This window comes from Trachinotus anak, unplaced genomic scaffold (assembly GCF_046630095.1).
Source record: "Trachinotus anak isolate AG129_WGS33_773 ecotype Australia unplaced genomic scaffold, CSIRO_AGI_Tana_v1 ptg000002l, whole genome shotgun sequence".
Lineage (NCBI taxonomy): Eukaryota > Metazoa > Chordata > Actinopteri > Carangiformes > Carangidae > Trachinotus > Trachinotus anak.
This window is the reverse complement of record NW_027273853.1, coordinates 27,716,300-27,729,094: the sequence shown is the minus strand read 5'-3', so window position 1 is coordinate 27,729,094 and position 12,795 is coordinate 27,716,300. Positions and strand designations below refer to the sequence as shown.

At 38.1% G+C, this 12,795-nt stretch overlaps 2 protein-coding genes across 4 annotated transcripts; both read left to right on the top strand.

Annotated features, from left to right (window-relative positions):
• Nucleotides 1–402: 402 nt before the first annotated feature.
• LOC139607127 (troponin I, fast skeletal muscle-like) lies at nucleotides 403–3,952 on the top strand. Of its 2 annotated transcripts, none has more exons than XM_071459785.1 (7): nucleotides 403–569; nucleotides 2,054–2,086; nucleotides 2,426–2,465; nucleotides 2,707–2,835; nucleotides 2,936–3,025; nucleotides 3,488–3,661; nucleotides 3,751–3,952. In XM_071459785.1, the coding sequence occupies exons 2-7, from the start codon at nucleotides 2,079–2,081 to the stop codon at nucleotides 3,826–3,828; spliced, it is 519 nt and encodes a 172-aa protein (XP_071315886.1). In that variant the 5' UTR covers nucleotides 403–569; nucleotides 2,054–2,078; the 3' UTR covers nucleotides 3,829–3,952. The 2 variants fall into 2 exon arrangements, with proteins under 2 accessions (XP_071315886.1, XP_071315878.1); XM_071459777.1 differs by having other exon boundaries at nucleotides 404–573.
• Nucleotides 3,953–4,096: 144 nt separating this feature from the next.
• Nucleotides 4,097–12,528, top strand: LOC139607117 (troponin I, fast skeletal muscle-like). Of its 2 annotated transcripts, XM_071459760.1 has the most exons (7): nucleotides 4,097–5,573; nucleotides 6,958–6,990; nucleotides 9,095–9,134; nucleotides 9,229–9,357; nucleotides 9,928–10,017; nucleotides 10,327–10,500; nucleotides 12,174–12,528. In XM_071459760.1, the coding sequence occupies exons 2-7, from the start codon at nucleotides 6,983–6,985 to the stop codon at nucleotides 12,249–12,251; spliced, it is 519 nt and encodes a 172-aa protein (XP_071315861.1). In that variant the 5' UTR covers nucleotides 4,097–5,573; nucleotides 6,958–6,982; the 3' UTR covers nucleotides 12,252–12,528. The 2 variants fall into 2 exon arrangements, with proteins under 2 accessions (XP_071315861.1, XP_071315866.1); XM_071459765.1 differs by lacking the exon at nucleotides 4,097–5,573 and having other exon boundaries at nucleotides 5,617–6,990.
• The last annotated feature ends 267 nt before the right edge of the window (nucleotides 12,529–12,795 follow it).

Here is a 12,795-nt window from a genome sequence, read left to right as displayed (position 1 = left end):
CTTCACATCAGCCATAGTACATTTTTAAAAATTGTTAAATGCTAATATAAATGCAGGGACAAGGTGTAACTCTGTATTGTATTCAAAGGAACTGTCAGAGTCACTGTTTTGTTTATTTGATAGAAGAGAACTCGGAAGCTCCCGATGTAAAGAAGTCTCTGTCTGGTTGATCTGTCGCAAACATTTTTCTGAATTATGAATGTGGTGAAAGAGGAAGGTGTTGATCAGCTGAGAGTTTTGTATATCAAACAAACATTTCTTGACTCTTTTGCAGATCTCTTCTTGCCCGGCTGATAACCTGACCTGTCCCACTGAGGACTGCTGACCACCTCGGACTGACCAGACATCAATACTGAAGGATTTATGACCTGAGTGGTCATAGGATGAAGGTATTTCGGGAGCTCATTGGCCTGGTTGGGCTAAAGTTCCTCATGGCCATAAAGAGGAACCTCCAAACCTCCGTCCAAGCCCATATATACCCCCTAAAAGATTTCAGGTTTTAGTCTGTGACTCCCTCACTGTCTCCCAGCCCTTCAGTCAGTCTCCGTTGCCATCCTCATCGTCACTTTGTAGGTAAGAAAGTATGTTACTTACTTTTACTAAGATGATGCTCAGTAGCAAACATGATGATGGATTTGTACCAGAACTTTTCACCGTTTGTCAGTATTTGATCACTGCATAGTTTAGAAGAGTTAAAAAGTATTTTCCATTTATATATTCAAGTAATAATCATGTATGTACAAGCTTAGTGACGGGGCTGAGTTAAGCATCATCATCACTGGATAATTTCAGTTTACAAAAAGTTACCCAAACATTTTGAATATTTAGATTCAATTACAGTAGGTTATTTAATATAAATCAAATACTTTAAACCAAATAATAGTTACAGAAAAAGAAAAACTTCCCAGTAAACTTCTCCAAAAGTGGTTACAAGAAACTTTGTAAGAATTTGCATTGCCAGTGAAAATCTTAAATCTCAAACACAAGATATCTTTATTAATTTCCTAAACTTTTAATCAAATGCTAGTCTTGAACTCAGTTTTTTGTGAGCTTTGGATGCTGTCTTCTGTCTTTCTCTATTATTTGTAGAATCAAAAACCTTTTGGATTTGTACAAAATACATCTACTGTTTCTGTCTCATTTAACTGCTGATATATCCAATTACCTTGGAGCAAAAAATAACCCAAATATCAGATTACTGCTGACAAGTGAGGCCAAAACCAGACCTGTGACCTGTGTCAGAAGGAAAAAAAAAAAAACAGTGACGTAATCACAGATGCTGGAAACACAGCATCATCTTTTATACTGAACTGCTTTTGAGATTGAAGTCAGGGAACAAACAGGCAAAACAGTAGCAAGAATTTAAAAAATTACAAAAATTTAAATTAGTGAAAATATTAATTGAATTTTGTTTTTATGGAATTTATTTTATTTTGATCATTATATACCTGGATATATATATTACTTCACTTACCACTGCTCTCCTGTCAGAGTTAATATACTTTACTGCTCACAAAGAGCTTATCATGAATGTCAGGTTGACCTTTGACCCTGAACCAGGATTAGCGATAAAATGATTGGCACAAGATTCATGGATCCTGAGTCTTTAACGATCAATTCAAAATATTTATTAAAAAATTAAAAAATACAATAATACAACATATATTTGCATTTATTGATAATTGTTAATTATTATTATTATTGATTCATTATTTTTTTGATTAAAAAGACAAATTAATTAAAAAATTACTTTGTTGGTAGAACAGACCTGAAAAATAAAATTTACATTGATGTTCAAAAAAGGGGTGACTAACAAAGGTTAGCAACCTAAATTTCAATCTCATTTTTAACAAATAATAAAATTGGAAAATTAAAGATGAAGGTTTCATAATATGTACGTGTGGATATCAAGCCCTAATTATTTTTAAGTAGTGACCGATGTGTGTGTTGCAAATTTTAATCTTTTGATTGATTTGATGAAGTGTTTTATTGCTACCAAAGTAAATTACTAAATTTTACTAATTGTCTTTTTGTTTTTCCTGATTATTAACAGAGTCTGAAACCAAAAAGAAGCCAAGATGTCTGAGTAAGTATGAGTTTGTCAGTTCTTTAAACCACTTATCCAAACAAGTTTCTAGGAAACTGTCAACAGCCAATGATCAGCCAAAAGTCATATAATTGGTGGGAGAGTGCTTAATGTTCTCTGGTTCCAGCTTCTTAAATGGCAGAATTTACTGTTTCTCCTTATCATTTATAATGATAAAAAAATAACATAGCATATTAAATAATAATGAAAATTATTAGTTGTGGCACTAATTTGAACCTGACCAAAAAATGATTTAATAACATTCACACCTTGAGGAGAATTTCTGTGAGAATCCTTCAACATCTTTACTAATTAATATCACGTTTTCATGAATTAAAGGGGAAAGAAGATGACATCGAGCCGCAGGCATCATCTCAAGGTAAGACTGAACAGTACGTCTTCAGATTCAGGTCAATCAGGGACACAAACACACAGACACACAAAACTGTAGCATAACTGTATGCTAACAATATAGCTATGACAGCTTTATTATATGATGGTATGTCAGAGCTGTGCGTCTGCCTCCTGGCTGTAGAAGTCTTCTGCCCATTAGTGGTCAGAACAGATCAGTTGTTGCAGCTTTAAGTAAAATAAAATGTCTTTGTGTCCCCGTCCTGCAGAGTTTGATACTGCAGATCGCTGCTAGCTGGCTGGAGCAGGAAGCTAACGACATTGCCGCCGCCAAAGAAGCTTACATTGCAGAGAAATGCGCCCCCCCCGACCTGAGTGGAGACCAGGCAGCTCTGATGGTAAAAACCCTGTGAACAAACACACTCTGTGTGAGAGGAGGAAGTGAGGTTCTACAGAGCTGATTTTGTGAGAAAAACTTTTCTCTTTTCATATCAACAGGATATCTGCAAAAAGCTGTACCAGTCCCTCGACAAGATTGATGAGGACAGATACGACGCCGAGGCCAAAGTGACAAAGACGGACAAAGAGGTTGGAACTTCTCTCTGTTAAAGATACTTTCATGTAAAAAGTATTTGGTTTTGAGGAGGTGTGCTGGCATGGTTGAGTCTTGAGGGAATCCATTCGGCTTTACGTTTATTCTAAGCTTTACTTTTCAGTAACCATAATGTGAGTTATGGGTAGTTGGATGATGTGTACAGGCATCTGCAGCTCCATATTTTCGTTTTTTTTTCTTCTGGCCAAAGTGTCAATCTGTCCCATTATCCATGAAAATGGAGCATCATGAGTAACTTCACAAGAACTTCAAGAACTTCTCACCTGTGTCAGTGGAAACACTGAGGCTAGTCGAGCAGTTTTAGTTAAAAACAACACAGGAAACTAAACTGTCCCCCTGCTGTTGGTTGGTCTCTGGTATCTTCATCATCCCCTTGGAGTTCACTCTGTGAGTGTCTGTGCGTGACTGTATCAGTCAGCTGTGTTCTTCTCTCTCAGATCGAGGAGCTGAAGCTGAAGGTGGTGGAGCTGGCCGGAGTGAAGAAACCCGCCCTGAAGAAAGTGCGTATGTCTGCTGACACCATGCTGCAGGCTCTGCTGGGAGGAAAGCACAAGGTGACCATGGACCTGAGGGCCAACCTGAAGCAGGTCAAGAAGGAGGTGAAAGAGGAGGTGAGACACCGCTCCAGATTTATTTCAGGCAGTGACATGATGGTGGATACATCACCTGCACCATCTCATTAAATCTGTTCGTCCATCAGGCTGTGGAGGCGGTTGGCGACTGGCGTAAGAACGTTGAGGACAAAGCTGACAGGAAGAAGATGTTTGAAACCTCTTAAAGACTTTCAAATTCAACTTTCCCTTTTCACTTCCTCTGGGCTGCCACATCTCTTGTTACATCTGACCTTTTTCATGCAATTTGGAAAAACTCGTGCTATTAAATTTTTTTTTTCAGTAAGGCAATGCTGTGATTCTGCAATTTTTTTTTACAGACGATGTTTGTTAGGTTAGAGGTAAAAGGGTTGATTTGCTTCATTAACTCTGCTAATTGAGGAAATTCAAACTCTCTAACTTCTTTTAAACCAGATGGATGTTGGTGTTGATCTGAACCTCAGACAAAAGTCTTAAGTAGAAATAGAGTCTAATTCCAAAGCTGGAGCTGTTTGCATTGAGTAAAACCTCTTTAAATACAGTAAATTTCTCTTCTAGTAAACTGAGCGCTGTGCTGGCATGTAGCCACCAGATGTCAGCAGAGAGCCTTCCTCTCCCTCTTTTCTCTGCTGGGTGCTTTTTCTCCCTGCACATCATCTCTTAGTTTCAGTCATGACACGTTGCTTCTTGTCAAACATCATCTTCATCATATTTGGTGATTATCACAAACAAAGCTGCAGCAACATGAAGTTCTACAAACGGTGAGTAACAATTTTGTCTTCTCACTTTTTTCTCTCTTTTTGTTAATTTTCATTATTGCCTGAAATTTTCCACAACCTCCAAGAAGGTTTACTGACCTTCACATTAAAAAGTGATGCTTGTATTGAGTATTTCAACTAAGTAGTGAATCTAATATTTTGCCAAAACATGATGACATTTCAGACGTACTGAAAATGTTTATCATTGACTGGAAGTTTAAAGTTCTGTAAACGATCCTCACTGCTACTAGTTGTTGCACTCGACCACCAGCGTCTCCAGAATGAAAGGAGGATGCAGCAGCGTGACTGACAGTTAAATCTGTGTAGTTTTCTTACGGTCAGTCATCTTTATCCCGACAATACCAACATCAAGTCCATTTACTGAATTGAAATAACTGGAACAACAACTCAGAGCAACACGTTGTTTATACATTTGTGTTACACTGAAATAGTTTTTGCTGGCTCTCATCATTCCTCCTGTCTCTGCTGGTGGCAGCAGATGTGTTTCTCCTGCCATGCTTCCACTTGAAGTGATGGTGGATGAAATCCACACACTTCCCTCCCTATGTTTGAAAGGTACAGTTCACCTGAGGCCTCCGCAGTCTGAGGTAGATAAATCCAGTGGATGTCTTCTGTCTGAAATGACACGGCTGTAACGTTTGATCTCCCGTTTGATTTGTTTGACTCTGGCTGCTGAGGCCTCATCTTTCAGTAACCTGAGCTCAGTTTTATTTTGAATGACACCTCGTGGGTGGGACTAACAGCTTCACACACTGTTCTCACTGCTGGCCCGATAAGCTGCTTGTATAAAGGACATTGAGTCTTTGAGCATTAATCATGTCACCCACTCTCTCTGACTGTTGTGGTACAATTGCTTCATCCCCTCACTTATCTCTGAGGGAGGGAACCTGACTACGTCCAGTCCAGGGAGGCGACTTCCTGCAGCAGAAATTTATGAGGTTCCTCGGAGAGTTGCCGTGGTATTTCTGGAGCCTGCAGGCCCATTGGTCTGAAGTGGCTCTGCTACCATAAAGAGGGCAGACTTTTCTGCTGAGTGTGCACTTCACACTCTATATACCCTGTTTATTCTTTACTGTTTGTTACTTGGCAGCGTCTCCCCCCCTCCACCTCCGTCTTCCTCGTCAGGTTCCTGCAGCTCGGCTTCTTTTGCTCTGGTAGGAAACAATACAGAGAGTCACACTGAGGCCTGGTTAGCAGGTGGGAATTAAACTGGTGTTGGACCGGTTTTTAAACGTGGTGCTGCAGGTGTGACCTCTGACCTCCGAGGCTGGTTCAGAGGTTCAGAGGTAGAAACACACAGGGAGCAGTTAAACAGCAGCTGAGACTAACCGGAGTCACTGAAGGACGCTGTAGGACGTTCAGGCAGGTTGAAGTTTTGGTGAAGCTTAAGGTCACATGGTGCTGGTCAAATTTTGAGGTTTAATGTTTAGTTAGTTGAGATATTTAATTTTTAAAACTCACGTCTCAAATCTGCAGACACATTTGGTAGCTTATTATTTTACATTTAATTACTGAATATTTTAAAAATTATTATGCAATTACAAACCTGTAATTTCTGAAAATGTTCATAATAAAAAACTGTAATTAGTCCTAATTATATAAATAATGGAAAGAAAAGCTTGATTTAAATTATCATTCACTGGAGACTTGTTCATATATGTTGACTTGTGTGTGAGCAAATTTCATTTCATTATTTAGAAATGACAAATTAAAAGTGCACTAATTGAACTCTGATTAGCACCAAATAACACGGTTCTTTTCTGGAAACCTGTCTTAAATTATCCTTTAAAATAAACTAAATTACTGAATGTGATTCTTTGTGATTAGATTGGTGAATAAGAATTTGATTCTCTGTCTTTTTGGCTTTAGTTGGACATTTTGCTGTGACTCAGTGTTTGGGTTGGGGAGTCGTCAGTATGAAACTAAGAACATTTGATTAGGTGATCGTGACAGTTTTGACATCAGATGTAAATTTATCAACAGTTATGTTAATGTTCCCTTTGATGATGTTCATGTTGTCGCAAATAGTTTGTTCTTTTAAATGTGGATTGTTCTGTAAAGAGCTTCTGTGGTTAAGTTAAAGTTAAAGAAAGCTTTATATTGTGATGTGAGTGATTTCTGGACACGCCTCGTGGCAGCCGGTGGTTTGCATGCCTGCAGGATGTCGGACTCGGTGTTAACGCCTCTCACTGCGTGCTTTGTGCCACATTTGTCCCTCTGCTGGTGGCGTTTTTGTGCTGAGATCTTTGGCTCGCTGTAAGACGTTAGATTCCAGGCGCACAGTGTCTTCAGACGGGGGCAACTGTTTGAGCCCGAGCATCTGACCCCGCCCGTCCAAAATTAGCCGGATTGTGATCGCTGGCATTGGATTTCCATGGTAGTAAAATGTATCATGTTTCCTGCTGGAGGTCAGGGGGTCACTGGTTGATAATGTGGGGGGCAACAACAAGATGTGTGCAGTTGAGCTGTGGACAGAGCCAGTGTGCTTTATGTTACCTGCTCATGTTTAACTGATGAGTGTTTTCTGTCTCTGAACAGGGTGTGAAGATCACAAACAGCCATAATGTCTGAGTGAGTACCATCTTCTTCATCTTCATCATCTTCTTTTTCACTGACACCGTCCCGTTAACATGCAGATGAGAACTAAACTTAGCAGCAAGACAAAAATGTAAAGATTTAATCTGACTTTAACCTGATTATTCATTTGGTTTTGCTGCTCAGGACACAGTTGTAAAAATCTCGTCTCAGACTCAGCTTGTCAGGCTCAGCTTTATCAATTCCTCATACTTTCAGTGGAAGTTTTGGATTTAAACACCAGTGTAGATCCCAGATTGTGCCGCAGTACATTGTCTGTAACTGTATCTGAAGTGATGACTGATCAGAAAGAACACAAGGAATAAAAGCACATTTTCTGGTGCAATCACAAATCTGTCCTGACGGCAAAAGGTTGTCAGTCCTTTGACTTTGTGAGTCTGAATAAAATGTTTAATTCTCTTAATGTTTTATGATCCAAATCCAAACACAACAGTTTTGTACTTTAGAGTCATTTTTTTTGTTGTTTTTCCACGTCACAATGGAAAAAAAAATTAAATTATTTGGTATTAATTACAAGGAAGATAAGGGCAGAGTTCTGAAATTGTAATTTTATTTCAAATTTAGTTAGTTCACTTGCATTTATGAGAAGTTCTTGGTTTCCACGGGATCGTCCTGAAAGAAAAGCTCAGTTTAAACCCAAATAAAAATTCATTAAATATTTTATTTATTCTTTGAAACTTACTTTTGTAGTCAGATCTGCCAGAAACACTTTATTCTAATAATTAATTCATGGATTGAAGATTACCTCCATTTAATCTGTAAACTGTTGTACCAAACTGGTAGTATTAGTGGTATTTATAGGAAACTATGGGTCCCTGAAAATAAAGCCTGACAAGACTTGCTCAGATATATATTATATATATATATTTTTTTTAAACTGCATTAAGTTGGAGAGAAGCATTCAGTGCCAGCCATTAAGAAATATTTTTATAAAGTAAAACTAGAAAACTGAACAAATAATCTATATTGTTATTGTATAATAATATTATTATTGTTAGGTGAAAAGTAAAGAAATTGCATCAGCTGAATACGAACAGTTAGCATGTTAGCATTAGCGCTAAAGTACAGTTTTATGACGCCATAAATCCAAAATTAAAGTTCAGAACAAATCCAGAGGATCAGAGTCATAAAGATTCATCCTCGAGGGAAAATTATTGTCTGTGCACAAATTCAGGACAAACAGTCCAGTAGTTGATGAGATGGTTCAGTCTGTCTGAACTGAAGCTAAACTGATGTGAACACATGCTGAAGGATGCCTGTCAGTTTAAAAGGCGACCTTTAGCCTCAGATGACAGCAGCTGTAGGTGTCGCTGGCAAGTGTGAGGAGGAACACGTTAACACAGGCGCATGTTTAATATATAACACAGATATGCAATATTTTATCTGTCATGTATCAAACAAATGGTTGTAGTTTGTTTTCCCTCCAGATATCACTGCATTATGAGATATTAATGTATTTAGTCTCCTGTGTTGATGTGCTGAGAGATAGACCTCATATCATCTGATTATAAGAATAAGTATAAGAAACTTTTCTCTGCAAGAAATTGTAACAAGTCTTTCTGAAATGTTTCAACATTTTGGGAAATCTGCACAAAATCAAAGTGCAAAAACAAAATATTTGTGTTTTATATACTCAACTGTTTCTCATGTAAAACTGCAAATTGTAGTTTTACACTTCAGTTTTTTGATTAAAAAAACAAGGTAAATGTACCATGTGAATAGATAGATAGATAATGATATTATTCATAGCAGCTGTATAAAAGTACAATAAAACACAGTAAAATACAGAGACAAAACACAAAAATACACAGAAGATCCTGAAGAATAAATAGAAATTAGAAGTAGATGGATAGAAATAAATAAATAGATACATGTATATGGACTAATGTGAAGGATGAGAGTGCAGAGTTGTTGGTGGGTGTCTTCAGGCAGAGCCAGGCAAACATTTCAAGTCTTCATGCTAAGCTAAGCTAACAAGCTGATGGTTCTAGTCTTATATTTGACTATTTTTGAAATAATAGACATAATATGAAACGTCTCCATCAGTCCTGATGGTAACTTTCTTATTTGTGTCTCAAAGCGGAAAGAAAATGACGTCCAGCCGCAGGCATCATCTGAAGGTGAGTCCTTTTCGTGAGTCTCGTTAGCAGTGTTTAAGCCTCAGTGAAATGTTGAATTTAAAATTTACACGTGAATGTTTTCACCTCCCTGCAGAGTTTGATGCTGCAGATCGCCGCCAACTGGATCGAGCAGGAGAAGAAGGAAATCGAGGCGGCGAAGGAGGCCTACATGGCCGAGAACTGCCCCGCCCCCGACCTCAGCGGAGACCAGGCGGCCCTCATGGTGAGTCCACGACGACGTCTCTGTACTGGTGCTGCTGTTTGCTTCAACTTTGTGCCAATGCTCAGTTTAAATTTGACAAATTTTAATGCCCAAAAAAGGTGAAATATTCAAAGTTATTGTTAATGAGGCTTCTTGTTGTTTTGGTGAAACTATATTAGTATAGTTATATTGAATACTATAGTATAAAAATACTCTATTCCAAGTATAAGTCATGCATTAAAAATTTTACTCAAGTAAAATTACAGAAGTACCAGAAGCGAAATGTACTTGAAGTATCACAATAAAAGTACTTCTGATACATAAAGGCACCATCACAACCTTTATATTTATGGTGTATATATCATTTATGGTGTTACACTGTTGATGCATTAACATGTAACTTTTAACTATTTTACGAACTGTTTACATTTTCTGTGTCCAGTCCGAGAAGTAACTCGTAGTAAAACATATAATATTCTCCTCGGAAATGTAGTTGAATGGAAGAATGAAGTCAAAAGCTGAAGGTGTTTGACATGTTAACACCCTCAATTGTTTGTTTGTTTGTTTGTTTGTTTGTTAACTCGTCATCAGGAATTTTGCAAGAAGCTCCATGCCGCCATCGACAAGATCGACGAGGCGAGGTACGACGCCGAGGCCAAGGTGCAGAAGGCCGACAAAGAGGTGAGACACATGAGATGAAGTAAAATGTGCCGACACTGTATTTTCAGGTGAGTTAAACCTGTAGATCCTCACGTGGTCACTCACTGAGTCTTCAACATAAATATTATCAGGAGGAGCTTTTCTTCCCTTTTAATAGAGAACATTGATCAATCAGCTGATTGGGTTTGATACTGTCCTTCTCAGCAAATGTAGTTTTAGTATAAATGAAAGAAATCCTCACTCTTTCCTCTTTAGCTCCTCTCTCTCTCATCCTTTGTCTGGACAGTTTCACATTTGAACTAACACGTCTTGATGTTTCTCCGTCTCCAGATCGAGGAGCTGAAGCTGAAGGTGGTGGAGCTGGCCGGAGTGAAGAAACCCGCCCTGAAGAAAGTGCGTATGTCTGCTGACGCCATGCTGCAGGCTCTGCTGGGAGGAAAGCACAAGGTGACCATGGACCTGAGGGCCAACCTGAAGCAGGTCAAGAAGGAGGTGAAAGAGGAGGTGAGGAATGAGTCCAAACACCAACCACTGATGTTTCATGACACTTGAAATGAGCTCGAGTTCAGTGGGTGAACTGACGAACCTGGACCCCTGAGGTCTTAATCTTTAGGAAATTTCAAGTTCTCAGGTCTTTCCTGATACAGATTTTTCCAGACTGTCATTAGAATCTAACTTCTGGTCTAATTTTCACCGTCCAGTAGAAATCGTGTTTCTCTGACAGAAATCAGTCAAAGCTGATGATGTCTAACGCTGCTGGAGAACAAACAAAAATATCTGTGAAGTGCGTCAACTCCAGTCGACAAACGAAGTCGTCTGCACTGTGTTGTTCAAGTATTGTAGCTCTTGCTTTTAAATTTAGATGAAAACTCTTTTGTTTTCAAATCTACAGAAGATTATTTCAACAAGAAAAACAGATCAAAGGATACAAAGCATTTCACAGGGAAGCAAAGTAAAAAAAATCTAATATAAACTCAAATCAACTGGAGAACATTAAAAAAGTCAGTAACTGGACCAGAATAAAAGAATATTTATCAAGTTACTTAATAAAGGATTCTCAGTAAAATCAGGATAAGCTCTCTGATAAAAGACCTTTTCAGCAGAGATTTAACAGATGATACTGACTTCAGTCACAGCTTTAGGCCCTGACTGCAAAAACTTTGATTTCATAAGTCAAAACTTTACATTTTATTTCTCCACTTTTTTAAGGCAGTAATGAGCTTCCATATGTTTCTCCTGTTTCTTCAGCTGCAGAGTAAATCATACTGCACATCCTCAAAGATCTCAGCAGTGTTTTTACACATTCAACACATTTACAATGAAACCTTTAAACTTTCCACCTCTGCTGTCGTCCAGAACTGTAACGTCTTTTTAACTGATTTTCACTACACAATTGGTGATCAATTAATAATAAATGAGTCTTAGAAACTCTATTTTCTAAACTCTGCTGGTGCATTAATGATTCTTCAACTTGTTTACAATAGAAACCTACTTGATTGTATCTTGAAATAATAAAGAGTAAAACAAGTTACTGAGTAAAATCAAGAAAAACGAAGCTTGATGTGAGAAAATATTTGGAGCAAGTTACTGTGCTGGTAGTTCTTTAAACTTGTCTTCAGAAAATACGACTTTAAGGACTAAAAACAAGTCAAAGAACTTAATTAGAGGATTAAGGTGATAGATTATTCACTGTATTTAAAGCAGGTGTGAATTCAGTTCAGTTCAATTCGAGGAAATCTCTTTGTCCCCAGGGGGCAATTTAACAGGCACAAAGAGTAGAAATAAAAACCGTGCAAGACAAACTCCACATGAAGAAAAACAACATCAGAGCAAAAACAATAACCTGTAATATTATCATGGGAATAACAAGAACAACATGAGAGACATTAGTAGAGCAGAATAACAGGTTTTGATAGAATCTGTATGAGAAGATGATCTTAGTGCAGTAAAAATATATTACACGTGCAGTGAAGGTGAGTATTTGACATACGGCTGCAGGTTGATTTTAATCGTGCTGCCAGTCAGGAAGAAAAACCCAGAACACCTGGGAAAAGGTTCATTAGTGAACAGAAACAGGTCGACACAAAGGTGCACTTTTGTAAAACTGGTTACGTTACATCATGTTTTTGTCTCAAGAGTTTTTGTGTTAATGAATCTCTGCGTCATTGTGTCTCCAGTCAACAGAGGCGGTCGGCGACTGGCGTAAAAACATTGAGGATAAAGCCGACAGGAAGAAGATGTTCGAGACTTCCTAAAACCCTCCTGGTCTGGCGAGGACGACGGCACGGGAGACGTTTTCGTCCGAGGTCTGAGTGACTGAATGTGTCTCTGAGTCCCAGCAGGACGCACAGGGACGAGAGTTTAGACACTTTTTTTGTCTTTTTTTTTTGTTTTTTTGTTGTTTTTGTGATAACGTCGCCCTGAGAGAGACTGAACTGAAACAAAGAACCCGTTTAAACATCTGACAGAGAAACATTAGTTCAAAATGTACCGATTTTCATTCTCCATTAGAAATAAATGTTTTGAAATAAGGATTAGTTTGTTTGTTACTTTTATCCGTGTTTTAATCGTTCTTTCTATTGTTTTTCCCAAATCACACGACATCAAACTGGCTTCAGTTTAAACAGGACAACAGAAAAAACTTTATCTTCTTAAAACTGGAGAATATTTTAAATGCTTTTCAACTGGCTTCATAATATTTACTGTAAATTAGTGTCCTAAAGGAATAGTTCAACATTTTGGAAACTATGTTTATGTACTTTCTTTCTGAGAATGGAATGAGAAGATGGACACAAGGCG

Bases quoted from the DNA above. Each gene is read 5' to 3' on its own strand.
- LOC139607127 (XM_071459785.1), top strand. The intron at 2,836-2,935 runs GTAAAAACCCTG...TCATATCAACAG, and splicing joins GAGACCAGGCAGCTCTGATG to GATATCTGCAAAAAGCTGTA. The intron at 3,026-3,487 runs GTTGGAACTTCT...CTTCTCTCTCAG, and splicing joins TGACAAAGACGGACAAAGAG to ATCGAGGAGCTGAAGCTGAA.
- LOC139607117 (XM_071459760.1), top strand. The intron at 9,135-9,228 runs GTGAGTCCTTTT...ACCTCCCTGCAG, and splicing joins GCCGCAGGCATCATCTGAAG to AGTTTGATGCTGCAGATCGC. The intron at 10,018-10,326 runs GTGAGACACATG...CTCCGTCTCCAG, and splicing joins TGCAGAAGGCCGACAAAGAG to ATCGAGGAGCTGAAGCTGAA.